The sequence below is a fragment of the Anolis carolinensis genome, chromosome 4 (assembly GCF_035594765.1).
Source record: "Anolis carolinensis isolate JA03-04 chromosome 4, rAnoCar3.1.pri, whole genome shotgun sequence".
NCBI classification, from domain to species: Eukaryota; Metazoa; Chordata; class Lepidosauria; order Squamata; family Dactyloidae; genus Anolis; species Anolis carolinensis.
Window position 1 is genome coordinate 175,000,465 of NC_085844.1, and position 27,722 is coordinate 175,028,186.

Genomic DNA, 27,722 nt, shown 5'->3' on the forward strand with positions numbered 1-27,722 from the left:
TAGCTATGTTCCTATAGCTGTAGCTGGACACATAATGCTGGTATCATTCTCTGCAAGCTCTAAAGAACTTCTGAAAGGCTGCCTTTTCATTGTAGGAACACAACTGGATGATTCTTTATTGCACACTTTTCTCTACAGGCTAGGAATTGGTCATGTTGTAGGCTGCAGAAAGGTAAAAATTAAGTTGAGGTGCAAATAGATGTGGCATAGGTAAAGCTAAAGGTTTCCCCTGATGTTAGGTCTAGTCGTGTCTGACTCTGGGGGTTGGTGCTCATCTCCATTTCTAAGCCGAAGAGCCAGCGTTGTCCGTAGACACCTCCAAGGTCATGTGGCCGACATGGCCGCATGGAGCGCCGTTACCTTCCTGCCGGAGCGGTACATATTGATCTATTCACATTTGCATGTTTTTGAACTGCTAGGTGGGCAGAAGCTGGGGCTAATAATGGGCAATTGCCCTGCTCCCCGGATTCAAACCATCAACCTTTTGGTCAGCTAGTTCAACAGCTCAGTGCTTTAACCCCCTGCACCACCGAGGGCTCTCATGTGACATAATTTTGTATTAATTCTACTACATTTTCACGAACTCAGGACCTTGGGCCACAAGAATCCATGATAATTTTTTGTTTATGTCCATAACATGTTGGTATGCCAGAAGTGACTGTATACCTATGCCCAAAATATATTGATGCAGTACAAATTTCTATTGTGTGCATGTTTTTCTTCTTCTGCACCCATGTATACTCCTGCAGGTAGAATGGGATGTGTGATTCATCACTTTAGTCAACAGCAAATGGTGGTCTACATGATGCAATTTAGTCATTTTATCATGGACAGTGATTATTTATCTTTAATACCAATGCACAAAGAATACATCAGCTCATGACTCTCTCCCAGAAGATGGAGCAATGGAGGATGGGGGGATATTCTATCTCTTGTTCGATTCCAAAATGACACTTACAGGAAAAATTACAAGTTAATGTTTTCCTCCTAGTGGTGCTCCACAGGGATAAGATGCAACAGAGGATATTTTACGAGATGGAGACAAACTGGTCAGCAATTATTTTACTGGAGCAAGGAAAATCAAAGGGACGCACCCATTATCGATTATTGATACCATTACTTCAAACTCCCATGTCGAAGTCCTTGTTAAAGTGTTATAGAAAAGAGAATAGGAATCTAAAAAACAATATCTGAGGAGCAAGGAAGAGGAAGAGAGAAGATGTATCAACAATCACAAGCTTTCGGTGTATTGAAACAGCAAGATATATTGTCAAAGGAGAAGGGAAATGAATATCATGTTATGTGGGACTGCACAATCTCAACATTTGATGAAGCAGATACATGAAGATCAGCTATTACAACTGAGAACACTGGAAGTGTGAAAATTATGTTTGAGAATGCTGACGTTATGAAAGAAACTAGGCATGAGACTGGGAGAAAATATAGGCAATTTATTAGGGAAGATGTGGAGAGTGAGATGGGAGAATGGCGTGGAAAAAGTTTTTAAAATATATACTGTGAAATGTGAGAGGCATCTGTCTCAATCGACGTTCTGACAGATTTTGAGGAGGGAAAGCATATTAAAGATGTCTAAATGGTTTTGAAGTAAGATTGTTTTTTTGTGCACGTGAAATTTATTTATGTATTTATTTCCCATACTTATACCTCACCCTTCTTACCCCGAAGGGGACACAGGGCGGCCCCACAACAGGCAATAATTCAATGTGAACATACAATTCAAAATAACAATTACAATTAAAATCAAAAATTAAAACATCAATTATTAAAACATCAATTAAAATCACGCAAGGTCAAGATCTCAGTCTAGTGTCAGTCCAAGGTCATTTGAGGATTATTATCAACTATACTTTTCTGTGACGGTACGCACTCCATTTGCATGGGGTTTTTCCACTTCTGGGCAGATGACACAATCACTCAATACCCACCCCTCCTGACAACAATGAACCCTTTCACCCAGTTAATCCTCAGACATCCCAAAAGTTCACCAAGTTACTCACTGCCTGTTTTTTTTTTCTCTCTCCCAGGGAACCCATCAAGCTGCTTTGACACCCATTGACTCCTCAGCCAGGATCCATTGTGAAATTCCAGCTGACAAGATCAGAATCATGAAGAACCTTGCTCACATTCCTTCCCTTAAGCTCCCAAATGAGTTGAATACAAAAAATGGCTACAAGCTTCAAACAGAGCAATCATGGTTTATTAAATTTCACACCAGACCATGGAACTGATCAGCAGCAACTGTGGTTGATGTGCCTCCATCAATCAGTGGATCATAATTTGCACCAATTAGCACCTGGTGTGGCAGAAGTCCAGTCTTTCAAACTGCTGTCAAGTTTCTATAAATGTCTCTGTATGCATCCACTGCCTTTATGTCTGATTTGGGACATCTACTTTTGGCCAAAGCGAATAAAACATCTGATCTTGCCTTCATCTGTCATGTCTCGTTTGAAATTTTGAAGCTTAGACACGGCAGTGGCACTGCAAAGACAACAATGTGATGAGGGCCCCCAGTGTATAAAAATAGCTCTCAGACCTGCTGCAGTTCCAAACTCTAATTTATAGTCAGGTGGAAAACGGAAATTCAACTCTTGCCTCTTTTCTGAGCTATATCCTGTTTCCTCAAAAATAAGACAACCCCTGAAAATAAGACCTAGTAGAGGTTTTGCTGAATTGCTAAATATAAAGCCTCCCCCAAAAGTAAGTCCTAGCAAAGTTTTTGTTTGGAAGCATGCCCGCCAAACAAAATACCAAAGCATACAGGATCGGTAAATGAACATACTATTGATTGTATGGAAATAGTGGCAGTAACAAGAAATTCTTGATAGGATTCACCGTTTGTCTGGTTATGATGGTTTGTGATGACAACTACTATACAGTAGTTGTTCAGCAATATATATGAATTCTTCTTTGTGGAAAAATAAGACATCCCCTGAAAATAAGACCTAGCACATCTTTGGGAGCAAAAATTAATATGACACTGTCCCGTTTTCAGGGAAACAGGGTAGAAATGCAGAGAAGTATCTGGGAATTGTGCCTGTTACACAACTGGCAAAACCACAAGATTCTTGCCATGTTTAAAAATGGCAGTTCAATATAGACACCCTATATCCAGGTGGGGCAAATGTTGCTAACGTTTGTTATATTTGTACTTGTAGTTCTTGGTTTTCTTTTGAAGAACTAACATCCCTTTCACACAGCCATATAACTCAGAATGTCAAGGCAGATAATCCACAATATCTGCTTTGAATTTGAATATCTGAGTCCACACTGTCATATAATCCAGTTCAATGTGGATTTTATACAGTGCCTGAAACACCATTCTTTTCATCCTACAAAATTCTGAAAACTCTAGGGAGAAACCAAATTTTTTTGTATAATCCCCACACAAGTTCATATTTTACTCTGTCCCAGAATAGGTCAAGAAAAACTCCACCCACTTCTTCAACAATGACCAGGATGTGAAAATGTGAAAATGACCAGGAGGTGATATTCCTTGTTCGGATGCAGAGGCAACACCATGAGCACCACCTGCAATAATCTGTTTGCACCTTTTGGGGACCTGAAAGTATGTTTTCATTCAGATACTGGCTAAAGTGATAAAGAAAATGGAAACAGGAGATGAATGATTAATACGAAATCCAGATTTGCACAACAAACTGGAAGGCATCCAAGATATGCACCAAACACCTTTTTAACTGCAAACAGATTACAGGTGATAATCCTTTTTAAAGGAAATGAGAATAGCTGGAAATGAGTTAGAGATTACAGGCACCATGAAAGAAATGTCCTTAGCAATTACAATTTTTTTTGAAAAATCGTGAGTTGGTTTGGAAAGGGATTTAGTCATCACATGACTGACTTTGACTATTTCATCTTCCCGTGAGGAGCTATTTGTCTAAAATTGCTCCCACATGAAAATCTCCAAAGTTACCATGTTGTCAGTGAAAATGTTCATTCTAAAGAGTTTCCTTTCATGTGTAATGAGACATTCAAGTGGGCAAAACTAAGACAAATAATGTCTCAAGTAAAAATGAAGCAATGAAGTCACTGCTTGCTGGCTCCTATCACTTCAAAATAAACATTTGACTCAGCCCTAATACTCCCACAGAACAATCCCAGAAACAAAACAAAATGTAAACCTAAGAGAATACGATGATCCTTTTCATCTCTTAGGTTGTCACAGAAATTCAAATACAGTAGAGTCTCACTTATCCAACACTCACTTATCCAACGTTTTGGATTATCCAAAGCATTTTTGTAGTCAATGTTTTCAAAACATCGTGATATTTTGGTGCTAAATTCATAAATGCAGTAATTATTACATAGCATTTCTGAGTATTGAACTACTTTTTCTGTCAAATTTGTTGTATAACATGATGTTTTAGTGCTTAATTTGTAAAATCATAACCTAATTTGATGTTTAATAGACTTTTCCTTAATCCCTCCTTATTATCCAACATATTTGCTTATTCAATGTTCTGCCGGCCCGTTTATGTTGGATAAGTGAGACTCTACTGTACCATCAGCCCAACTTTCAGGGATATAACTTCTGTGGATTTGATTACTTGCTGATTTGTACCTGCTGCTTATCTTGCAGAGTAGCTGCTACTGCTTAACTAGTTTAAGCCCCCGGTTGTGCAGTGGGTTAAACCTTTGTGTCAGCAGGAATGCTGACTTGAAGGCTGGTTTGCTGACCTGAAGATTGCCAGTTCGAATCCAACTCGAGAAGAGCGCAAATGAGCTCCCTCTGTCAGCTCCAGCTCCCCATGCAGGGACATGAGAGAAGCCTTCCATAAGGATGGTAAAAAACATTAAACATTTAGGCATCCCCTGTGCAACATCCTCCCAATTCTCTCACACCAGAAGCATCTTGCAGTTTTTCAATTTGCTCCTGACACAAAGAAAAAAAAAACAGCACCTAGATTGTATTTAACATCGTCCCTTCTGTGACAAACCCTGCCATAGCTGCTACAAAAAACTTCTCCAGTACCATCATTCTTCTTTTCCTTATGCTTAAGAAGAGCAATACAAAAAAAGGCAAGGGAACATGAGAAATTTAGTCTGTAGCATGCATGTTTAGTAGGTGCCTCGCAAATGTGGAAGGCTGACTGTATAGTCTCAGAAGTTCAGCTCATTTTCCTCTCTCTGAGGCTGGATTAATTACTTCAGTAAACACAATCAATGCTCTAAAATGAATTAGATTCCAGTTGTGTTTTGCTTTGTTTTTGCAACACAGCTTTTAATTTAGCTAAGAGCTGGCCTTGCCCCCTCCAATGTGGCATGTGTTCGGCACATACACTCTCTCTACATCCATAGATAGATGCATCCAGCTATATGTATTTAACTCTTTAATGCCATTTCAGCTACCATGACTCCATGCAATAAAGTTCTGGGATTTGTAGCTTAGGGATGCACTTACAATTCTCTGCTGAAGTCAGGTGTGTGAAAAGAGCTGTCTAAAGAGAATTCTAAGTAGCTCACCAAATTATAAATCTCAAGATTTCATAAAATAAAGCCATGAGTTATAGTACATTGTACAGTGTGAATATATCCACAAATAAGTAATAAAATAAGATCATACAAAATGGTACAGAAAACAGCATTTTCTATACCAGAAAGAACATTCTCGATGCAGAAATATTATAACCTGGCAGGAAATGATGGTTTTGCCCAATGAAATAGTGTAGTTGGGGACGTATTGTATACAAAAGTCAACAATTACTACCCTCAACATACTACCCTTTTCTTTACAATCAACGGACAGGAAACTTCACAGAGTCTGTTGGATTTTCCACCTCTCATGTCCATCCCTAGATAGCGGTTTGTAACTCAATGTCATGATGCAAGATTGTTTATTTCTATATTCTTCTTTTGCAGCATACTATAATACAGTAACTTGCTGGATTGTAACTCTTAACATGCTGGCTACTGTTGTCAGAGAAAACAGGCATTGAATTTCAGCAACACTCAGACAGTCACAAGTTGTTCACCCTGCTTTATGGATTAATCTGCTTGCTACAGGCCCGTAGCCAGGATTTTTTTTTTGGGGGGGGGGGGGGGCTGAGTCTGAGTGAGCGGATCTACCCTAGCAAACCTTTTGTATCGTTATCCCAATACCCTCATGCATATGGGATATATTGAGCATGGTGATCAGATAATGATATGAACAAACATAACAGTTTAAATAATAAATGTAAGGCCTTCTCGCAGACCATCCTGAGAATTTCGGGGGGGGGGGCTACATGCCTGGCTTGCTATAACTGTTTAGATTACAAATTCTGCCTCCATTTGGGAGATTGCATTGCAGATAAAACTAAGCATGATACCAGCCATATATCTAGTAATAATATTAATGGTTTTTAGGCTAAATAAGGGAAATGGGCGTCCCAGTTTTGATCAGTGAAAGAAGAGCTAATATATATACTGGAAGCCATCAGAATTTTTTTTTAAAAATGCAATGGTTTCTCATATGCAAAGTCTAAACTAATATGAGAAAGTGCCCTTACTAATAACCATTTTCTTGACAGTGCAATGCCTAGAAAGTTTATTTTCACTACAGCTTCCAAAATCTCCCAACAGCATGGCTGTGGCTGTATTCTAGTCCAAAAACTAGCTTTCCCAAGTTTAGATCCAATAGTGAAGAAAGGAACTCCAGCTGAGCAGGCAGAACTACTTAGAAGAAGAAAATAACTTTCAGCTTCAAAATGCTCTGTTCTTCAAATGCTTCTGTAGTTCTGCAGTTTAATGTCCATTTTGCAGCCATGGAGCTCTACATTCCATGTTTTTAGTCGGTATTGAGGGAAGGTACAAACATCTGACATACAAATGACATAGTTAATGGGGGGGGGGGGTTGAGACAACAGGAAGTGATATAAATTTACCCCTAGGAAAGGAAATTTACCCCTGAAAGTGTTATCACGGGGAAAAGGTGTGTCAACTGAAGCTTTTTCAACAATCCTTCATTTACGCAACCAGTCAAAATCCAGTGAAATGAAATGAAATCTTCTGAATAGGGGCACAGATAGCAAGACAAACAACTGGGGGTGTTAACCCTTCTCTATGGTATCCAAAACTTTATTTATATATGTGTGTATTTGTGTATGGCTGAAGTTACACTTTAAAATGTACCTGTTTCAACTTATATACACATTCAACTTAAGAGCAAACCTACAGAACCCATCATATTCACACCCTGGGGACTTCCTGTACATTTAATACTTATATGTTTGTCAGTCAATAATTATTTTATAATAATTATAAAATGATTATAATATACGTTTTCCAGAGGCTGGTTACCTTAATGAATTCTATATCACCTTAAAGTTCTGCATCGGTATATATTTTAATTATCTAAGTTTCCATTGATCTTGATTGGTCCTCTAAAGCATCCACATACATAAGGAATACTGCATACACATTAGCCATGCATGACAAAGCAATGTAGAGGCTGCTCTTTCAAAATTTGTCAGCCAATTCCTACAAAAAACAATGCAATCATGTAATATTGTAATAGTTATTTACTCTCTTTCTAAACCAGTTGACTACAGTTAATTAACTGGAGGGAAAAGGCCATGGTTAAGAGCAATTTAGATTCTCAATAAGCAGCGAATAAGGTCTCTGGATCATTTATCGCATGAGCCGATACTCTCATAGCTAGGAGGTGGTGTGTCACAGACAACCTCTGCTTCATCCCAAGATCCCGACTCTTGCCTTGGTAGAATATTCTGGAACAAAATACTATCAGAGGAACTGTGTCTGTGGCTTCCATGCCACGTGCTGCTTTCATCCACCACTTGATATAATGAGGAGTTGCTTTCCTTCAAAATATGAGATTCTGTGTATCTTAGAGCATTTTCAGCAGGCTGGCAATTCAAGGCTTCTTCATAGGTGGGAACAGTGCTGGCTTCCCAGGTACTGGAACAAAACCAAGTCAAAAACAACAATTAATTGTTGTTGTCTGTCTGCATCTGTACAACATGCCTGCAAAAACATGAGTGGGCATGCACATATGTATGTCATATAATGAATTGCTCTGTTAACTAGTGACAGAGAATAACTTCTCCGTTCATATCCTGAAGACAGCACCCATTTCTGAAATAATTGTGGCTACACCATCTACCACCATCAGGTGTGTTGTAAAGCCTACTGATTAAATAATTGAAATGCTGCATATTGCCAGGCAAGGCTCTTGCAGTGAGCAAACAAATCATTATTGGACAGGAACTGGTTATGGTGCAAAAGGTCATTTTGGAGCAAAAGTGATCCATACAACATTTCTATAGTGTCTTTCTTAAGCATGTGCCTCTCTGAGACATTATTCTCTTTTGTTAAAGCAAACTTTCTCCAGAAGTCCAAATACTCTTTTGCTTGAAAGGTCTCTCCCATTATAGATTAACCTCTGGACCCTAAACGTATTTCCACGCCCCATGTGTTGCCTTCAGGTTACCTGTCAAGCTATGGTGACCCCATGAGTTTCATATTTTTTACACAAGGATTACACAGATGTAATTTTGCTAGTTCTTCTGATATATATATATATATAGCTTACAGCACTTGGTAATCTCTCCTTCAAGTACTACATAGAGATAACCTTGCTTAGCTTCCAGGATCAGGTGGGATATGGTGCCTATTTACCCATCTCAAATCCTTTTAAAATATCCCAGATGTGATTATAGTTTCTTTGAAGGAATGGAGTCTACCTGAAGTTTCAATCAAGAGGTCTTAGGGCACTTCCAGACAGTGCCAAAACTCACGCCAAATTAGTTAAAGTAACTCACTAGTGCAGGTTCTAGTCCACACCTCCTCCACAACCCTGGGATTTCCCTCCCGGGGTAGCTACATGCCATCCTGATAGAAATCAGGATAGCATGAATCCACCCTGAAGCCCCTGATTTAACCCCTAAAATTTACTGAAAATGGTCCCTGGCTGCCATAGAGTCCCTCCTTGTATCCTCGTGGAGCAATTACACCTGAGGAGATGGGGGATGTCAGGCGTAATTTTCTCGCACCACGAGGATGCCAAGAGAGACTATATGGCAGCCAGGGACCTTTTTCACTATGTTTTAGGAGGTAAATCGAGGGCTGGGGAGAGGGTAGGTGCCATTCCACTCCTCTGGGCTTTTCAAAGCCCGAAGAAGCAGGATGGTTGTGGAGACTCACCCCCGGGGAAACGCGTGATGCATCCTGGGAATCCCCACAGACCCAGTACTGCATTAGAGCCAAATATTTTATAAAGATCTGGATCTAATGAGATGTTTAATTAATACGGAATAAACCAGGGAAACCTTGGTTTACTCCTTATTAATTTGCTTTTACCGGAGACATCGTTTGGACATCTCCAGTAAAACTGGGACAGGTCCCTATTTTTGGGCCTATCTTTATGGGTTCTTAGAGGAGGCTTCTGGGAGCATCTTACTGGCTCACTGCCTTAGCTATAACAGTCTTGGTTTGACTTGGTTAGCCTGTCTTCCTCCTTCACTGCTGCAGCCAGGAGTGCAATGCTTTATAGCTTCTGCCCATGACGGTCCACTGGGAGAAAGTAACTTTTGTTATCCCTAAAATCTATACTTTGATGAGCACTTTGCCTACACATCTCATAGCCTACTTAATATCCCCCCTTTTCTCCAATGGATGCATGTGAGAGAGAATTGGACAGTACATAGCCTTACTTTTTGAACCAATGTCTATTTCACTTTTCCCCTTACTAAAGCAAATATGCTCTATTATCTGCATTTTGCATGCACTGTTTGTGACTGACGAAGTGCTAGCATAGTATTTGTTATGCCCAAAAACAATTATTGTATGCATTGTGATTTTTATGTTTTCCTTTTCAGATAGTTCTGTTTAAGGCTGGTTTATTGACCCAATTCACCAAAGACACCAAGGTCACCAGATCCTTTAGGGGCATATATACTCAGAGCACATATGAGTCCATGCATGTGTTCTGACAGCTTGTAACACACAAAGAGGAAAGAGGTTAAAATAGCTACCATATAAAGTAAGGCTTGCAAATACTTTTCAGAAGAATAGGGGCACTAAAATTGTAGTGGATTAATCTGCATGTGTCCCCTAAGAATAATTCCACATATGATGTTAGAAGCATCTTTCTGGCTAAAATCCAATACAAACTTACTTGGGAGTAAGTCCTACTAAAGGCAGTAAAACTTATATTTATGTGGATAAGCATAGGCTATTATCTCTGGTGCACTTTTAAACCTGTTAATAGGCAACAAGATGCCTTTTAAAAGTCCTTTGTAGTTTTGGAGCACTCTAGATATGTTAGGACTAGAGAGGGTGAATGTATGAAAGAGGGCAAAATCTTTAAAATATTCATCCAACTTGAAGTCTATTGTACTATATGAACAACAGGGAGCTTTTCATCCTAAAACATTTTTAAAAAGATGCAGTATCAAATGTGATCATGTTCCCACTAGCTAAATGTAAGCTTCACGGGCCACTGATCATACACGACTGTTCCTTTTTCCATTGTCTCTAGTAAGCACACATGATTTGTGTATAGGCAACACTCTCCCATAACCTTTGATCATCTCACTTCCTCTTTTTCAAGGAGAAAAGTGTTTCGGGGTGGAAATGAATAACATACCAGGACCACAGATTTCACCTTGAAACATAGTTACTTGTGGAAGACACTCTTACAGCTATAGGTTATTTCTATTCTATTTTATTCTCTCTCACTCTCATTCACTCATGCATGTGTAAGACTGAAAAAATGTTTCATTCCTGGTATGAAAAGCATCTTTGGGAGCCATCATCATATAAATCTTAGTAACAGCAGAGGCTAAAGGGCCAAATCGAACAGTTCAGATACAAATTTTTACAATCTTGTTTGAGGGCCATTACAAATCTGGTAATGTTACTTTTAAGGCAAAAGGCTCAGGGACACAGAACTTCAATTCCCATTGTACTCTTTACGTTACTCTAGAAGAGTATCTTGGGATTGCGATTCAAGAGTGGACAAGAGTTCCTTCTTGAAGTTCTACCTTTCTCACTACAAATCCCAGGATCCCATGGGATGTAGCCTTAGCAAAAAAAATGAGATGAAACCGAAATAACAGTATAATGCAGATTTATCTCAATTGTGCATCAACAAGCAAATTTCTCTGTTCAGAAAGATTCCCCTGGAGCCAGGTGGTCTGTGTGAGTTTACACTGGGATATCCCTACACAGTTCAAAGATACAACACAAGAAAGGAAAACTTTTTACTGATTCGCCATGGACTTCATCTCACAGGGTTAGGGCTCCATTTCCATGCACTTCAGAAACAGAGCCCCATGTGAGCCATCACATGGAGGCCATCACATGACCATAAGGTGGGATTCTGTGAGGCTCTGGTTCCACAGCCCATGGAAATAAAGCCCATGAAAATAAAGTCCTAAAGCAGTGGTTCCCAACCTTGGGCCTCCAGGTGTTTTGGACTTCAACTCCCAGAAATCCCAGCCAGCTAACCAGCTGTTAGGAACTGTGGGAGCTGAAGTCCAAAACACCTGGAGGCCCAAAGGTTGGGAACCACTGTTCTAAAGCCATCTTCAGGAGCCGGGTATCACCCGACTCCAGACATGGGATGGCTGGCCATCCCAGAAGATACATGGGATAAGATGGTTCCCTCCACTTTCCCCTTGCTGGTAGGATGAGGTCCCTTGTCACTTTGCTTCCTGACTAAATTGTCTTTGGACAAACCCCTCTTTCTCACCATTTCATCTCTTGAGTGCAAGAATACTAACTGGCCAGTTCTGCAGATAGCCCACTATCCCAACCAAGTAAGATCACAAAGGTCTTGCTAACCTGCAGGTCTGTTTTTCAAGAGGCTCAACAGTGGAGTAATGAAGGTCCCTGGAAAAATGGTACTGATAGTGGCGAGAAACGATTCCAGCGTTGGCTGACCACAGGAGTCCAAAAAGAAGGAGGAGCCCTCCAATTCCACAACAAAAGAAGCTGATGGATCTCAGCATTGAATTTGAGGAAGTGGAGCTTGTCCCTGGTTCAGCTTCTCCGAGAGGCAGGACCTTCAGGTCATTGCTAGATGCAGCAGCCTCCATCTCCCCATCACTCCACCAAGCAAAACAAAGCGTCCCCGTCACCAGGAGGATGGCACCGGCGATGGTCATTCCATGACGCAATGAGGCTGTTACCATTTTAAAGACTAAAATATAAAGAGAACACAGGATTTACAGCAAAACAGGTCTGATTCTCTGGCCCATGCTGGGGGGAAAAGAGAAGAAATCATGAACATATACAGTTTGTCAAAATAAAAACAGATACTTTAATTGCAAAAATTGTCCATAGAGTGTGGCTTTTAAAACTTTCATGCTAACCCATGAATTGTTATGATTGGGCAGAACAGTTGAATACTCCATCATCCCACTTTTTCAGCTGCATTTGAAAGCCCCAGTTTCTTCCTCCTCATAGCACCCTTTGTATTCAGGCTAGTTTGTACCCAATTAATCCAGCAGGATGCAAAGGGGTGAAATATTTCCCTTCCCAGTAAACGCAGGCAAAATCAAACTGCGGCAGTGTCTCTGAGGTTGTGTGCTGCTCTTCTTTATGAATAGCTTTGCTATCTTAACCAGATGTGTCCCAAACACGGATCCTTGTTAATAGCAACAAGGATAAAGTAACATGTTCACATTTTATTCTGACAGAGATGTTTCTTTTGAGGAAAAAAATTGCCACATTAATTTGGCAATTCATGTCAAATCTAGTTGGATTATAAATATTAATACATTCTCTTATCAAAGATAGATACAAACTAATTTGTGAGTTCTACTTTGCTCTGTTACACTCTATTGTGAGCAAGGAATAGAATCCAGATGTTTATATCCCTAAGTTTTAGATACATCACTTAAATGTAGAAGAGACTTTATAATGATTCAATCACATATGAATAAAACCTTCAATAAAGCAGTAATGTCTTGAATATTCTGACACGGCCAATATCCTCTATACTATTTAGATTTTGGAATGAAGGCTGTACTCATAGATCTATGGTGTGATGTGATAACTGCAGTTGCATGACTGAGTCAATACTGATAAAATGCTTTATATGAATCAGACATTAATCATAAATTTATGTTTTTTCAAATGAAATGGAAAGAGGAAACTATATGCATTTCAAAAACTAGTTGGTTTAGCACATTTCAATAGGGTTCACCATTATCTGAGATTCTGCGTAGCCACATTTAATCTGGGAATGTATCCCCTGCGGATACAGTGGTTGTTCTGTACCAGGAGAGAAGCTTTAATGCTTTGATACTATTTTTAAAACGATGATTATTAAATATCTATAACAATTCTATAATTCTGTAAGCACTGTACAAAATAACAACAGAACTAGTTGCGCCTGAGGGCACATATATAATATAACATAAGCATGCACAGGGTGGTGGTGGTGGGGGGGGGGGGAGGTTTAACAAATCTTTCACCAGTGCATAGTCACATCTATTCATTTATTCTGTATACTTATCTTAGATCTGGTACAGACCTTAGATTCGTTGTTTTTTTTTTCAGAAATACAATATTAACTTGGCACCCAACACAATTGAACTTGTATACTGGACATGAGCTGAGTTATCTGCATGGAAAGTAGAGTCATTTTGGGGTGACAGAGATCCTACATGATCTTATCCAACTTTAATAAAAAAAATGTGATTAAATCAGATTTATAGAAACTGGGGACAGGCTGAATGACTCTGAAATTAATGAAGCTTATGTATCTTTCAAATCAAGGTTGTTTCTTTGACACAGCCCAGTGATTCTTGATTCAGGTTAACATGGGGCTCTTGTCGTCAGTGGAGTCCCATACATAATGTCCAAGTATTTGCCTTCAGCGGCTGTGAAAAAAGCACCTGCACCTGAACAGATTCAGAATTGACATCATGGTGCTGCAAAAGTTGTTTCCAACCTTTTATCACCAGCATACTTGAGTATTTCTTCCTTCCTTTCAGTTTGGCTCCAAGAAAAACTTGCTAGCTCTGATATTTTGCAAGTGAAACCCAGTGTCGTGTAGAGGTTTAAGTGCTGGACTACAACTCTGGTCTCCAGGGACAGAACCCCTGCTTAGGCATGGACCTTAAGGAAATCAGTTTTTCAGCTTCGGAGGAAGGTGAAAGGAAATCTCATCCATACAAATCTTTCCAAGAAAATCTTGTGATAGAGTCAATTTAAATAAGAAACAATTTGAAGGCATACAACATACACACAGATTTTGAAAATATGGTTACACTCATGGCTGCTGAGGTGGGAATTACGTTGCCCTCCTGATGTTTTTGGTCTGCAAATCTCAGCACTGGCTTTATCATATCTCCCAGCATTTCACAAATAAAACCTGGACACTTGTGGCCAAGCAACATCAGAATGTGGACAAAATGGCAAAAGTTATTAATAAGAAGGAATATACAAGCTAGGAGAGGCTACAGATGTTTGCTTTTGTCTGAGCTTCTTAGGAAGAGGAAGATACTTCTCTCTTCTCATCCTTGCTGAGTTAACTGAGTACAAACTATTTTCACACTTTGGATGAAGCTGGAGACAAAAGGAGAAAGTGGGAGGTAGAAAAGGAATCTGGGATATTTGAAAAGCAGCTGAAAAAGTAGAATAGCAGAGTATTAATCAGATTGTCTCTGCTCAATTGGGATGGACTGAGATATGCTATGTTGGTTAAGATTACTGAGACTTAAATGTCCAAGCACATCTGGAAAGACATATAATTCCCACACATTCTTTAATACTTTTGACAATCATCAATGGTAACTTTTTTTATTTTGGAGGCACAATGAGGATTACTACTATCAGGAACTCTAAGGGTGAATCTATACTGTAAAATTAATGCAGTTTGGCATCATTCTAGTTACGATGGCACAATGGTATGGCAATCATGACACCAGCACTCCTTGAATCATGGGTACTGTCGTTTTACAATGACAGGTCCCATGATCCTATCGCATTGAGCCATGGTAGTTAAAATGGTGTCAAACTGCATTAATTTTACAGTGTAGATACAGCGTAGGTCTCACCCTTTCTTGATAAACAAGGGATCACTGTTTTTTAAATTTAAGACCTTAGATTGTGCTCAGTTAATACTGGACTGGAAAACACATCTTCCATGGAGACCCTGACACAGTCTCCCAACATTTAAATTAGCATGTTTTCCTATGGAAAAAGGAAAGATAAGGACCAAGAAGTCATTTCCCAGTGTGCCCTTGCTTCTAGAATGCCTGAATAACTAAAAAAAGTGAAGCAAAGGTAACAAAATTGGGTTTTCAAATAACATGGGGATAGAAATCCATTACAATAACAAGCACCAGGTATAATTATCACTAGATGGTAATCACCAGAAAAGGGGGGGAAAGGCCAAGATTAAAATCTGGATAACCACAAAGTCAAAAGTCCTTAATGCAAAGAATTGTCCTCCAAAGCTTGTTCACATCCAATCTAACAGTATTAAGCATAATAACCTTCATCATTCTGGATTGCCAATATATAACATTATGCCATATCACTCAAGGTGGCTAATCTTTCGGAGCTCTACATCAGTTATTTTTCTCCCTTGGTGTTTCATGTAATATGCAATTTAGCATATAATCTAAAATAGATCTAAATGCAGACCCTAGGTGTACTGCAAATATAAATAGATGCTGAAGCATGATCCTACTTTCTAGAATTACACTGGTTACAACCACTCACACAGATTTCAAAGGAATGCCTACCTGCTCCTTAGAAATATGGGTGCCTCAATCCATTTGAAATCCTCTTGAAAGATTTGAATTATCCATGGGCTTAAGGCATAGGACCCTGATGGCATTAACAATACCAATTAATTATCCTCACGGAGATTGCCTGTGTACAATAAACTAGATTACAGGCTCAAGCTCTTTTCACATCAGATCCTTCGCTGAATGTGTCTCAATTTTGCCAAGATGAGAACTTCAAAGCTGAAAATTTTAACTCGAAAGCAGAGAGCTGTTCCATTAGCTAAAGTGCTTCTGTCATTGCTTTATAAATGCACACACCACACACACACACAGCAGGGAAATTTGCTAATATATTGTATGCCAAGCTGCAGGCCATGTATGAACCAAAGCTCGACTCCTCCAGCCTGGTGCCCTTCAGCTACATTAGGCTACAGCACGTATCATCCCTAGCCAGCTTCACCAATGGTCCATATAACAAAAGGAACAAAAAAGCAATGTTATCCCATAAAGAATCTAAATAGGTATAGACTGTTCTTAACAGTCATGCAAAAAAGCCAAAAAAAAAAATTGAAATCAACCCTTGAGGTGATACAGAAAATCATAAAGGCAAAAATAAATTTTAAGCCAGAACTGCTATTATTGGGTATGATAGATGAGCCAATTAAAAGACAAAAACAATTTGATACATGTTAGCAGCAGCTAGATTAGTTTACACCCCAAGATAGAAGTGTAAAGAAACACCCTCAATTGAGGACTAGGTATTGAAATTGTTTATCAGTGGTGATGAATATATGTTAATGAGAGAAAAATCAGTTCACAACTTCTTGAAAGATTGTGAGGCTCTCTTACAATTTATGCTGGAGGGAAATTAAGAGATGATATTGACAGGTCTGAAGAATTAATTAGATGTGCGGTACATATATATTTTAAACCATACATTGTAATAAGTTGTAGTTCAGAATATAAAGAACACAAATCAATCAATAGATGACAATGCAGAGAAAGCTGGAAATTCAATATGTTTAACATTAATGTATGTAGTTTCAGTGTAATTATATATAAAAGGTTATAATAGACTTTCAGTTAATTGGCACCAATGGGGATTGGTAGATGCTGAATAAATGTAGTTTCTGGTTGTTTGAGTGTGACTATTAAAATAGGCCTAATTCATACTATACCTCATACTCTGTATTGACTTGATATTAATATTGAAATGTCATATTAAAAGGAAATAGATAGCAAATAAAGGCAAAATTAACTTTATGTTAACACACTTCTACTGCATTATAAAAACAGCTTTGTGAATGTAGCCTTATTTCTTTGCTGGTTGCTTGAGAATTCTGGTTGCTTGAATTCTAGTTAATTGAGAGTCTAGTGTATACTGTATTGGGTGTAATGTATGTTTGTGTTTTATATATATTGACAGTGTGGAAATTAGAGAATCAATTTATATAGATATTTGACAGTTGTCAAAGCATAAGTCCCAATAAAAATGAATTCAAAAAATAATAAACATTCTTATAATTTTACCACATCATTTCTAAAACTATGTCTTACATTATTCTGGCTTTCATGGCCAGAATCGCTGGGTTGCTGTGAGTTTTCTGGGCTGTATGGCTATGTTCTAGGAGAATTATCTTCTGACATTTCACCCACTTCTATGACAGGCATCCTCAGAGGATGTGAGGTATGTTGGAAATTAGTCAAGTGGGGTTTATATATCTGTGGAATGACATCCAGGGTGGGAGAAAGAACTCTTCTCAAAGCAGCTAAGCTTTGGAGCTGCAATGCTAATCAAGGGGGTCAACTGCAACATTCACACTTTCCTCAAACAGACAATAGTTCTTTCTTTCTCCCACTCTGGACCTTCCACAGATATATAAATCCCACTTGCCTAGTTTCCAACATATCTCACAATCTCTGAGGATGCCTGCCACAGATGTGGGGTTTGTGTGCGTGTGTGCCAGGAGCAATTTGAGAAACTGCAAGTCACTTCTGGTGTGAGAGAACTGGCCATCTGCAAGGACGTTGTGGATGAAATGTCAGGAGAAAATGCTTCTGGAACATTGCTATACAGCCTGGAAAACTCACAGCAATTCTATCTCTTACATATCCATGAGAAGTCTGGGAACATATCCCCTACAAATATGAAGGTTGTACTATAGTGTTATCCAGCTCTTCAGCCAAAAAGGTTTCCAGACCAGATTGCATCAGCCCCTACTTCAAAAAGCCACAAACAAACCCAAAGTTACACTTGCCTGCAGGCTTACAAAAGACACAGAAAGGATGCAGAAGAAAAAAGAGATGGTGCATGGAAAAGGGGACAGCAAACTCAGACACCAATCTTAATTGCTGGAAACATCAGTTCCATGTTGCAAGTAAGAAACCATTCGAAGGGATTGTGCTGGTTCAATGGTAACATTTTTTTACTCAGAAATTTGCAAGTCAAATCTGTCTTCAGAAAGTTCAAACAGCAAGTGCGGTACAAAGGGGGGTGGGGGATGGGATACAGTCTTGAGACCCTGAGTGACCAAATAGACAATACTAGTGCAATGGATAATGGTTTGAGCATTTGCAAAGCACCTTCTCCAGTATTTCCTAAAAGGAACCAACTTATTCAAGTTTGGAAAAAGTCACAAGTTTTTGGGAGTTTCTCCTTTTGGGGGGGGGGGGGGCAGAATACAGTTTCCAAAGTTCTTCAGCCAGCAGTCAAAAAGCTAACTCTTCCAAGTTCTGCCATGACATAAAGATTCGTAATTTGTAGGGATGCAGAAACAGCAATTTTAAAATACTTCTTTATGTCTCTTTTTCTGGGTGATAGTTCCTGGAAAACTGTCAGAAATATTTGGGATATTTTTAAAAGCGCTTGGCTTCTGGGCAGCTGATAGTCTGTTGGTGGTGAATTTTCACATTGACGTGTGCATACCATTCAAATTGATTGGCATATAAATTGTCTCGGAATTGAAGATAATGGGAATAAAGCTTTTCTGCAGAGCAAACTTTTTCCAGCGCTTGTTTGTGAATTATTGGAACACCTATATATGCACACATGTTCTTATCTTTCTAACACAGGAGGAAGAAATTTGGCCATTTGACAAATCTCACTGAAATAGCATATTATGGATTATCATTATATGTTTTATTTTTCAAAATATGATTAATTATTGCATGTATTTGGCTTTCTCTAAAGGTGACTTGCTCAATGTGATCCTTTTTGAAAAAATACATAAGCATATGCAGTTTCAAGGATGTGTATAATCTGTATGGCGTTATTTGCTCAAAACCCATTTGACACCATACATTTCAATTACTAATGCCATGAGTTCTGCACTTCTTTATATTATATTCACCCTGTGCTGCTCAGTCTTGTTGGGGATGTTGATCTAGCAAAGTCTGCCAAGGCGAGGTTGTGAGGAAAATAAAGAGGAATCTGTCCTTGGACGGGAGATTATAAATCAAATATGAGAAGCTGGAAGCTGAGAATTTCTCTCCCGTTTCATCTGAAACCATTTTGCTTGATTTTCTGCCTTTGAAACAATGCAGAGAACCCTTTCCAGCTCAGCCTTCTAGGATGATTTCTGTGGGGGTGGTTAACAGCTTAACACAATTTTTGTCGCTTACAAAATACTAAGAGAGATTGACAGTTTTATAGGGGGAAAAAGTTATCTCTCCCTGCATAAAAGCTGCAGCAATGACATTTCAGAGTCCCAAGCCCACGCTGCCAGGAAGGGAGGAGCAGAGAAAGAAGGAGTGGATCCCACACCAATGGATGCTGGATCAAAATTTCTAAACTATGCAGCTCACTCACATCCAAGGTGTAGAAATTTAAGTGCAAGGTCTCCAGAGAAATACTTTTAGGATAGCAAATTGAAAGGTCCCATTTCACCAACGCACTTGACATGAGGAATACTGAGGACAGGTGAGGTGCCTGCTTCTTATTACAGCTTGAGTGACGACCCATGGAGACTGGTGGGTTAGTGGTGATTCACACCTGTCTATCTCAGTCCACATCCACTATTCAATGCAATATAACACTGTATCAAATACAGCATCATATAAGCTATGCAATAAACCCAAAATAGAACACAAGGTCCTAATTATGTTTGACTTACTAACTTTATGAGATGTTCTAGACCAGTGGTTATCAACCTGTGGGTCCCCAGGTGTTTTGGTCTACAACTCCCAGAAATCACAGCCAGTTTACCAGCTGTTATAATTTCTGGGAGTTGAAGGCGAAAACATCTGAGATCTCACAGGTTGAGAACCAGTGTTCTAGACCACATGTGTCAAACGCAAGGCTTGCAGCCAAATTGGGCCCACTATGTTATCTTATGTGGCCCACAAGGCTTTCAATGCCAGGGTGACATAGTTACATTTCTACAATCTTGCAATTACAAATGGCCCTGTGAAGGCACTCATAAGGCCAATGTGGCTCTCTTTGAAAACCAGTTTGACACCTTGTGAAAGGTACTTAGAACTCTTCAGTCAGTAGAACTACAGTAGCAATGATGTGGTTTTCTGGGAGTTAACAATCCAAAAGAAAAGGAAAGGGGGGAGGAGGAACTTCTCAAGCTCTGAATGCAACTAAAGTATATTGAACTTGAAAGAACTTATTTAAGTAGGGAGAAAGCTAGTGTGATTAAGTGTATGAGTGCTGGATCAGGATTCCCCAATGGCACAGAAATTCACTGTGTAATTTTGAGCAAGTCATGACCTCTGAGCCTTACAAGAGGAAAATGGAAAACCTCCTGTGATTAAATCTTATCAAGAAAATGATTGTGTCACATATAAGTCATGTTGACACGAAGGCACAAAACAATAATTTAGCCCAAATTGGCACAATGCGTTTGGCAGCTTGAGGCAAAAGATGAAATTGTGCCCAGTTCTAATTTCACGCACAGAAAACAACTGGACTGACCACTACTAAAGCTGGCTTTATGATCACCAATGCCCCTGACATGCAGTGGGATGGGGGAACAAGGCCATGCTGAAGTCCATGCAAACCAAAATTTGCTTGAAGTCCCTAACATACGGACTTATCATTTGTCTTCTACTAGGCAGAGAGCCTTCTCGATTGTAGCCCCTCAATTATGGAATGCCTTGCCAGCTGAAACTCGAACCACCCGAGACCTACTTGCCTTTCGGAAAGCCTGCAAAACCTTGCTCTTCCAACAAGCTTTCAATGGGTGAAAAACTCGGGGCTATGTCTGTTTTTATTGTTGCTTTTATTGTTGCTTTTATTGTTGTTTTTATTGTTATTTTAAAGCCAAATGTATTGTTTTAATCTATTTCTGTAAACCGCTCCGAGCCAAACTGGGAGTAGCGGTATACAAGTTTAATAAATAAATAAATAAATAAATAGAAGCTCTGTCCTTCAACACAGAGGAACAACCAATGTGTCCAGGATGGACAAATAAGAAGCGGCCACTGTAGGGTGTAGAACGTGCAAACAGTAGTATAAATCTCACCGAACAGGAAGGCCAGCTCCATATCTAGGATTCAGTGCAAAGCATATGCTTGGTTAAGGAGGAAGTCACACTGGACATGAAGCAGCTTGCTTCTGAAGAAAATACACAAAGGCAGAACTGTTAGCACAATACAGTCAATCCTTCATATTCACTGGGGTTAGAGCAGTGGTTCCCAACCTTTTTTTGACCAGGGGCCACTTGACCAGAGACCACAAATCAGTTTTTGGTCAACTTTAGATTCAGTTTGTTTATTTGGGGTGCTGATTCATAAGATTGCATTGGATAGACCACATCAGCTCTAGTTTCTGATACAGAGCATATGCCACCTGGTAGTCGCCATCTGGTCACCCACAGAAAACCATATTTAATAATCTAGAGCTGATGTGGTCCATCCAGTGCAATTTTCTGAATCAGCACCCCAAATAACCCCAGAAACAGGCCTAAAAACGAAGACACCAAGAGGCCCGTTTCAGGCGCCACATAGAATGGCTCCGGTGAGTAATCAGCCTCTCCCCTCCTGTCATCCCCGTTGCCTTCACACGATAAGAGGGTTTCATGAGACCAGTCGCTCTCATTGCAATAGTGTAGTAACGGTGAGACCCTTGTTTTAGTTCTTGGGGATGACTGGTGGTCCACAGACCACAGAAGTCAAAGCTGCAAATGTGGAGGAATAACTGTAGTCTTAAAACTCATCAGAAATGATCAAACTAGAGTCTGTTTTCAAATTGCCACTTAAAAATCAGCTTCCAAAATGTATGCTGTGAATTGAAACATTGTACCAGTTATTAAGTTACATGTCAAACTGAATTTTATTCCAATGCCTCATTGGATAGACTGAAAAGAAAGAAAGATACTCAAAGTAGCAATGTGTTTCACTGGGGGGCCAGCTCTAAGCTTTAGGATATCAGAAAGGCCCAGGAGTTGGTAACCAGAGTTTCATAAAATGTAGGCTGTGGATTTAAACTCTTATATTATACCAGTTTTTAGGCCACATGTCAAACTGAATTTTATTCCACTATCTCATTGGTTAGACTGAAATATTCAAAGCAGGCCTTGTCCATTGTAATCTTTCTTGGTGGGGGTCAACTCTAAGCTTTGAGATATTAGAAAGGTGCAACGATTGGAATCCACATGGGGCCTTCGCTCTGTAGCACAATCAGCCTGCATGTCAGCAGACAATGGCACAGAAAGTCAAGGCGAGACCAGCACCCTGGAAAATTGTCCTCTACACATCATGCAAAGCGATGTACGAAATGATTAGAATTGTCTGTTTTTATGAAATCTGGCATCATCCTGGCTGCATATTGTCTTGAAACTGTTAGGACTAAATATTTCAGAATGCCTAAAGCCGTGGTTCTCAAGCTGTGGGTCCCCAGGTGTTTTGGCCTATAACTCCCAGAAATCCCAGCCAGTTTACCAGCTGTTAAGATTTCTGGGAGTTGAAGGCCAAAACATCTGGGGACCCACAGGTTGAGAACCACTGTCCTAAAGGAAAAGGGCAGTGATTCACATCCCATATATGCAATAAGTAGATATGTAGACTTGAAGGTGCTTACAAATAATGAATTAGTAAACGGATTTTCAAGCAAACACATGTTCCTGGAAGTACATCTCATGAAACACAATGAGATAATTCCCAAGTAAGGCGGTTTAGTGAACTGAAGACTCAGGATAATAGCTGATGAAACCAAGTGCTAAAGAGACATGGAAAAGTTACTTCATGATTGCCAATTCCCAAGGGAATGTAGTCCCGTGTGGATTCTGGGATTTAAGAGAATTTTCATAAGATCTGTCCAAGTGATACACACATATTTTGACCACATTTTGTGGGAACTTTGCGAAATCTAAAACATGATTAAAATGCCCCCATGGAAGTAAGAATAACAGCAAGCTTGATAGCTTGAAAGCTATCTTGATAGCTAGAAAATAAGTTTGATAGCTAGAGATGCACCATTCAGGTACATAAGCAAATTGATTAAAGTTTTTGGCTTTTTCCAATCTGTCACTTCTCTGACATGTTGGACTGCAAGCTTCAATAGCCTCATCGTAACCACCTGAGATGATGGGAGATGAAGGGGTCCACATTGGCAGCATACCATCAACAGACAAATGTAGACTATCAAAAGACATTCTTCCCAAATCAGGTTGACTGCAGTTCTTGGTAGACTTTAAGTCCCAGCATTCCTCACCTACTGCTCCACTGCAGGGAACTGTAGTCAAGGGCCACTAGTTTCATACCCATGGACAAAAAAATGTTTCAGCCAACAGGTACTATTTTTTAAAGCCTTTCTAATATTTATGCCCTTCCTCCCAGCACAAATTATGAATTGATTTAAATTTAGAATTTCCTCCTGCAGAATGTCCCAGGAGAACCTATTCAGAACTTCTAAATATGGCTCATGACTTCTTCATCTTAATTACTTATCATTTCAGTCACTTACTCACAAAAGGGCTGTGGTGATCAGAAATTTAAATGTACTTTCTCCCATAGAGATGTGTTTAACAAGTGTTAATTGCTGAGTATTACACATACACATGTGTAACACAAGACTTAGTAGAGACAGGAGCAATATGTTGTGTTGTGGGTCCTATAAAAAGCCACATATGTAATAACCACTGTGTTATCAAAGGCTTTCATGACTGGAATAACTGGGTTGCTGTGAGCTTTCCAGGGTGTATGGCCAAGTTCCAGAAGCATTCTCTCCTGACGTTTTGCCCACATCTATGGCAAGCATTCTCAGAGGTTGTGAGGTCTATTGGAATTCCAGACATGTTTTCTGAGTGGTGTTCTTTTTTTACTGTTCTGATTTTAGAGTTTTTTAATACTGATAGCCAGATTTTGTTCATTTTCATGGTTTCCTCCTTTCTATTGACAGTAAATAAAGAACACCACTCAGAAAACAGAGGAATTCCAGACATGAAACAATCAGGGCCAGCTAATACCTCCCAACAAGGGATTCCCTCAGGCAGGAAGAAGCCAGGCTTTGAAGCTGCAAGGCCATTCAGCACTAATCAAGGTGGCCAATTGCACAATTCACACTTGCCTTAGACAAGAGTTCTTTCTCCCACCCTGGACCTTCCACAGATATATAGACCCCACTTTCCTAGTTTCCAACAGATCTCACAACCTCTGAGGATGCCTGCCATAGATGTGGGCAAAACATCAGGAGAGAATGCTTCTGGAACATAGCCATACAACCCAGAAAATTCACAGCAACCCGATAATCACCACTGTTTATGTTTCTCCAGATTTCGAATAGACAATTCAACAATCCTACCCCAGGTACAAAAAGTTGTGTGTATATGGAAAGAGATCGGTAGTGAATTCCCTTTCTAAGCTATTGTGGAAATACCCTCTTTGCAATTTCAAGTTAATGAATATATTCAAGTGTACCACAAAAACCCTTGCATGTTATACCTTCATAATCCTAGCTCCGCATTCTATAAATAAGAATTCTGTATGGCCCATTAAAAGATCTTAGTAGAACAGATAATTTATGGAAAACACCTGAACCAAAGGGTTCAGAATGAAGGGAGATTAATAACAGCATATGATATGAATAAAATAAGGCATTGTTAATATTATCATTATATTAGTCCAATTCATTTTCAGAACTTAGATCAAAATCGGTTCACACTTTAAAAAGCAATACATTAAAAACAGATGCAAACGGTAAATATTACAATGGGATTAAATTTATAAATGTAAGAAAACAAATCAATTAAAATACAAGCAGTGTATGAACAAGATAGGTTCTGTAGGTTTGTTGAATTTGTATGTAAGGCAGAACGGGTACATTTTTAAGTGTACCTCCAGCAAAACATATATATTAACTTTGGATTGCATCGGGAAGGGTTAACACTCTTGTGGTGTATAGTTTTGCTGTCTTTGTCCCTGTTCAGATTTCACCTCACTTTCTGTCCCTGTGAGAATTGGATTCTGAAAGATTTGGCTTGTTGTGGAAACAAGGATTGATGATAAAGCTTCATTGGAGGAAACACCTTTTCCCCATGATAAACTCTTTTAGGAGTGTATTTCCTCTCTGAGGGTAGATTTCTCTCACCTTCTGTTTTTCTCCCCCATTTGTAACTATGCAAAATGGGTTAAACCTTTGTGCCGGCTGGACTGCTGACCTGAAGGCTGGGTTGCTGACCTGAAGCTTGCCGGTTTGAATCCACAAGACAGGGTGAGCTCTCATCTGTCAGCTCTAGCTTACGGGGACATGAGAGAAGCCTTCCAGCAAGATGGGAACACATCCGGGCATCTCCTGAGCAATATATCTGTAGACGGCCAATTCTCTCACACCAGAAGCGACTTGCAGCATGTTCACAAGTCACTTCTGACACGATTAAGAACTGTCTTATTTAAAAACCCACCTGAATAATAAGCCTGCTGTATTTCTAGAGTACAAAGCAGCCACCGAGAATGCCCTTTTGGCATCCCCATCAACCAAGAAAACAGCCAGGATACAAATAAAGTAAATAAAAATTATAAATAAGGCAAAAGCCCCATGCAAGCTGCCCTGAGTCCCTTGGCCCCATGTAAGCTGCCCCGAGTCCCTTCGGGGAGATGGGGCAGGGTATAAGAATAAAGTGAAGGGGGAAAAAAGCAGCAACTCCCAGATGATATCCAGTTCAGACAGGGAGATACAATCCACCAAACAGCCTGAACCAGAACCGCGCATTAAAGGGTGCGACAGCCAAATACCCCAAAAGCACCAGATCATGTCCTGCTTCCACTCCTAGCTCTACAATTAAACAGGCTGGTCCTTTTTTAATGAGGGGAAAACATTTCAGAGTTGGGTTGCTGTGAGTTGCTGTGAGTTTTCTAGGCTGTATATCCATGTTCCAGACGCATCCTCTCCTGGCATTCTGCTCACATCTATGGCAGGCATCCTCAGAGGTTTGGGGTTTTATATATCTGTGGATTAGTCAGGGTGGGAGAAAGAACCCTTATCTGCCCGAGGCAAGTGTGAATGTTGCAATTGCCTAGCACTGAATAGCCTTGCAACTTCAAAGTCTGGCTGTTTCCAGAGTTTTTGGCCTGTTCATCCCATCCTGGGAACACATTCTTCTTGCCTCATCAACTATTATTATTTTCTTCTTTTGTGTAAACATGCCTTATTAGCAGCCACAGAAACATAGACTCAAAGCAGCAAAGAAATCCAAGGCAAAGACTACAATTAAGCTAGTATCGGTTGATCATCCATTATTGGGAATTCAGAAATACTCCCAAATCCAAAAATGTCCAGGTGGGTGGCTGAAACAGAGGGCCATTCCACCCAGCTACATAACCCAGAACATCAAGGCAGAAAATCCCACAATATCTGCTTTGAAGTGGGATATCTGAGTCCACACTGCCATATATTCCAGTTCAAAACAGAACATGTGGGATTTTATTCAGCTGTGTGGAAGGGGCCGGAGATATCTCTGCTTTCTGGAGATTCAGTGTATATGAATGTTGTTTCGTGCACAAAATTATTATAAAATCACATTGGGGTGCATAGGAGAAAACACCAATGAAATTCATGTTGAGACTTGGGTCCCATTTTCAAGGCGTTACATTATGTACCTAAATACAAGGGCAGATGTTGCAAAAATCCAAAGAAAACACCGTATCCTGTACACTTATCCGGCCAAGTATCCTGGGGGGAAATTCCGCCTCTCTCCCCCTCCTACTCTGGGCGCATCTGCGCTGCAGAATTAATGCAGTTTGGCTCCACTTTAAGTGCTCTGGCTCCATGCTATGGGATCCAGGGATTTGCAGTTTGGTGAAGCACCATCCCTCTTTGGCAGAGGCCGCTTCCACACAGCTGTATAAAATCCCACACTATCTGCTTTGAACTGGGTGATATGCAGCGTGGGCTCACTTAAATATCCAAGTTCAAAGCAGATATTGTGGATTATCTGCCTCGATATTCTGGGTTATATGGCTGTGTGGAAGGGCCCAGAGAGAGTCCTTGTAAAACGACTACTCCCTGGATTCCTTAGCATGGAGCCATGGCACTTAAAGTGGAGCCAAACTGAATCGATTCTACAGTGCAGATGCACCCTCTCTCTCTCCTTTTGTATTTCTAAGGCTCTTAAAACAATGAAGGCAAAAGAAAGGCAGCTCTACTAACGCGATTAGTCTGGAAGTAAACTTGGAAGCCAAAGGAGGCAAAATGGAAGAAATCCCAGCCAAACTGCTTCAATCCAAGGAGGAGAAGGAAGGGATGGCTCCAAAAAGTCTGCCGGCTCCTCTTTCTCTCCGCGGCTCGAATTGGCGCAAAGAGAGCAAAGTCCGGGCGCAACTCCGGCCACTTCGTCTCCAACCCGCTTGCCCGCCCGCCCGCCGCTTATTCCTCTCGTGGCTCCAAAAACAACCAGGTATTGGGAAGGATACTTACGCCGTGGCCCTCGGTGCCCCCGGGCGAGCCTTGCCCATCGGCTTCCAGGCAGAAAGGTGCGCCAGAAAGGCGAGCAGGAGCCAAGAGCCACCGGAGGCAGGCGGACTCCCCCCCCCCCCCCCCCCCCCCCAGGCGCCGGT

General features: G+C 40.1%; 1 protein-coding gene across 4 annotated transcripts; it reads right to left on the minus strand.

Moving 5' to 3' along the window:
• Nucleotides 1-1,436: 1,436 nt before the first annotated feature.
• On the minus strand, nt 1,437-27,722 carry tmem61 (transmembrane protein 61). Of its 4 annotated transcripts, none has more exons than XM_062978276.1 (4): nt 27,583-27,706; nt 21,194-21,285; nt 11,824-12,181; nt 1,437-7,935 (listed from the first exon to the last, which is right to left on the minus strand). In XM_062978276.1, the coding sequence occupies exons 2-4, from the start codon at nt 21,213-21,215 to the stop codon at nt 7,644-7,646; spliced, it is 672 nt and encodes a 223-aa protein (XP_062834346.1). In that variant the 5' UTR covers nt 21,216-21,285; nt 27,583-27,706; the 3' UTR covers nt 1,437-7,643. The 4 variants fall into 4 exon arrangements, with proteins under 4 accessions (XP_062834346.1, XP_062834348.1, XP_062834347.1 ...); XM_062978278.1 differs by lacking the exon at nt 21,194-21,285 and adding an exon at nt 15,741-15,825 and having other exon boundaries at nt 27,583-27,704; XM_062978277.1 differs by lacking the exon at nt 21,194-21,285 and having other exon boundaries at nt 27,583-27,722.

What these genes read in the sequence shown, in the direction of transcription:
- tmem61 (XM_062978276.1), bottom strand. Translation starts at nt 21,215, where the DNA reads ATGGAGCTGGCCTTCCTGTTCG. An exon ending in GGAGCTGGCCTTCCTGTTCG is followed by an intron (nt 12,182 to 21,193) that starts GTGAGATTTATA and finishes TTTATATTTTAG; the next exon opens with TCTTTAAAATGGTAACAGCC. An exon ending in CTTGAAAAACAGACCTGCAG is followed by an intron (nt 7,936 to 11,823) that starts GTTAGCAAGACC and finishes GTTTTGTTCCAG; the next exon opens with TACCTGGGAAGCCAGCACTG.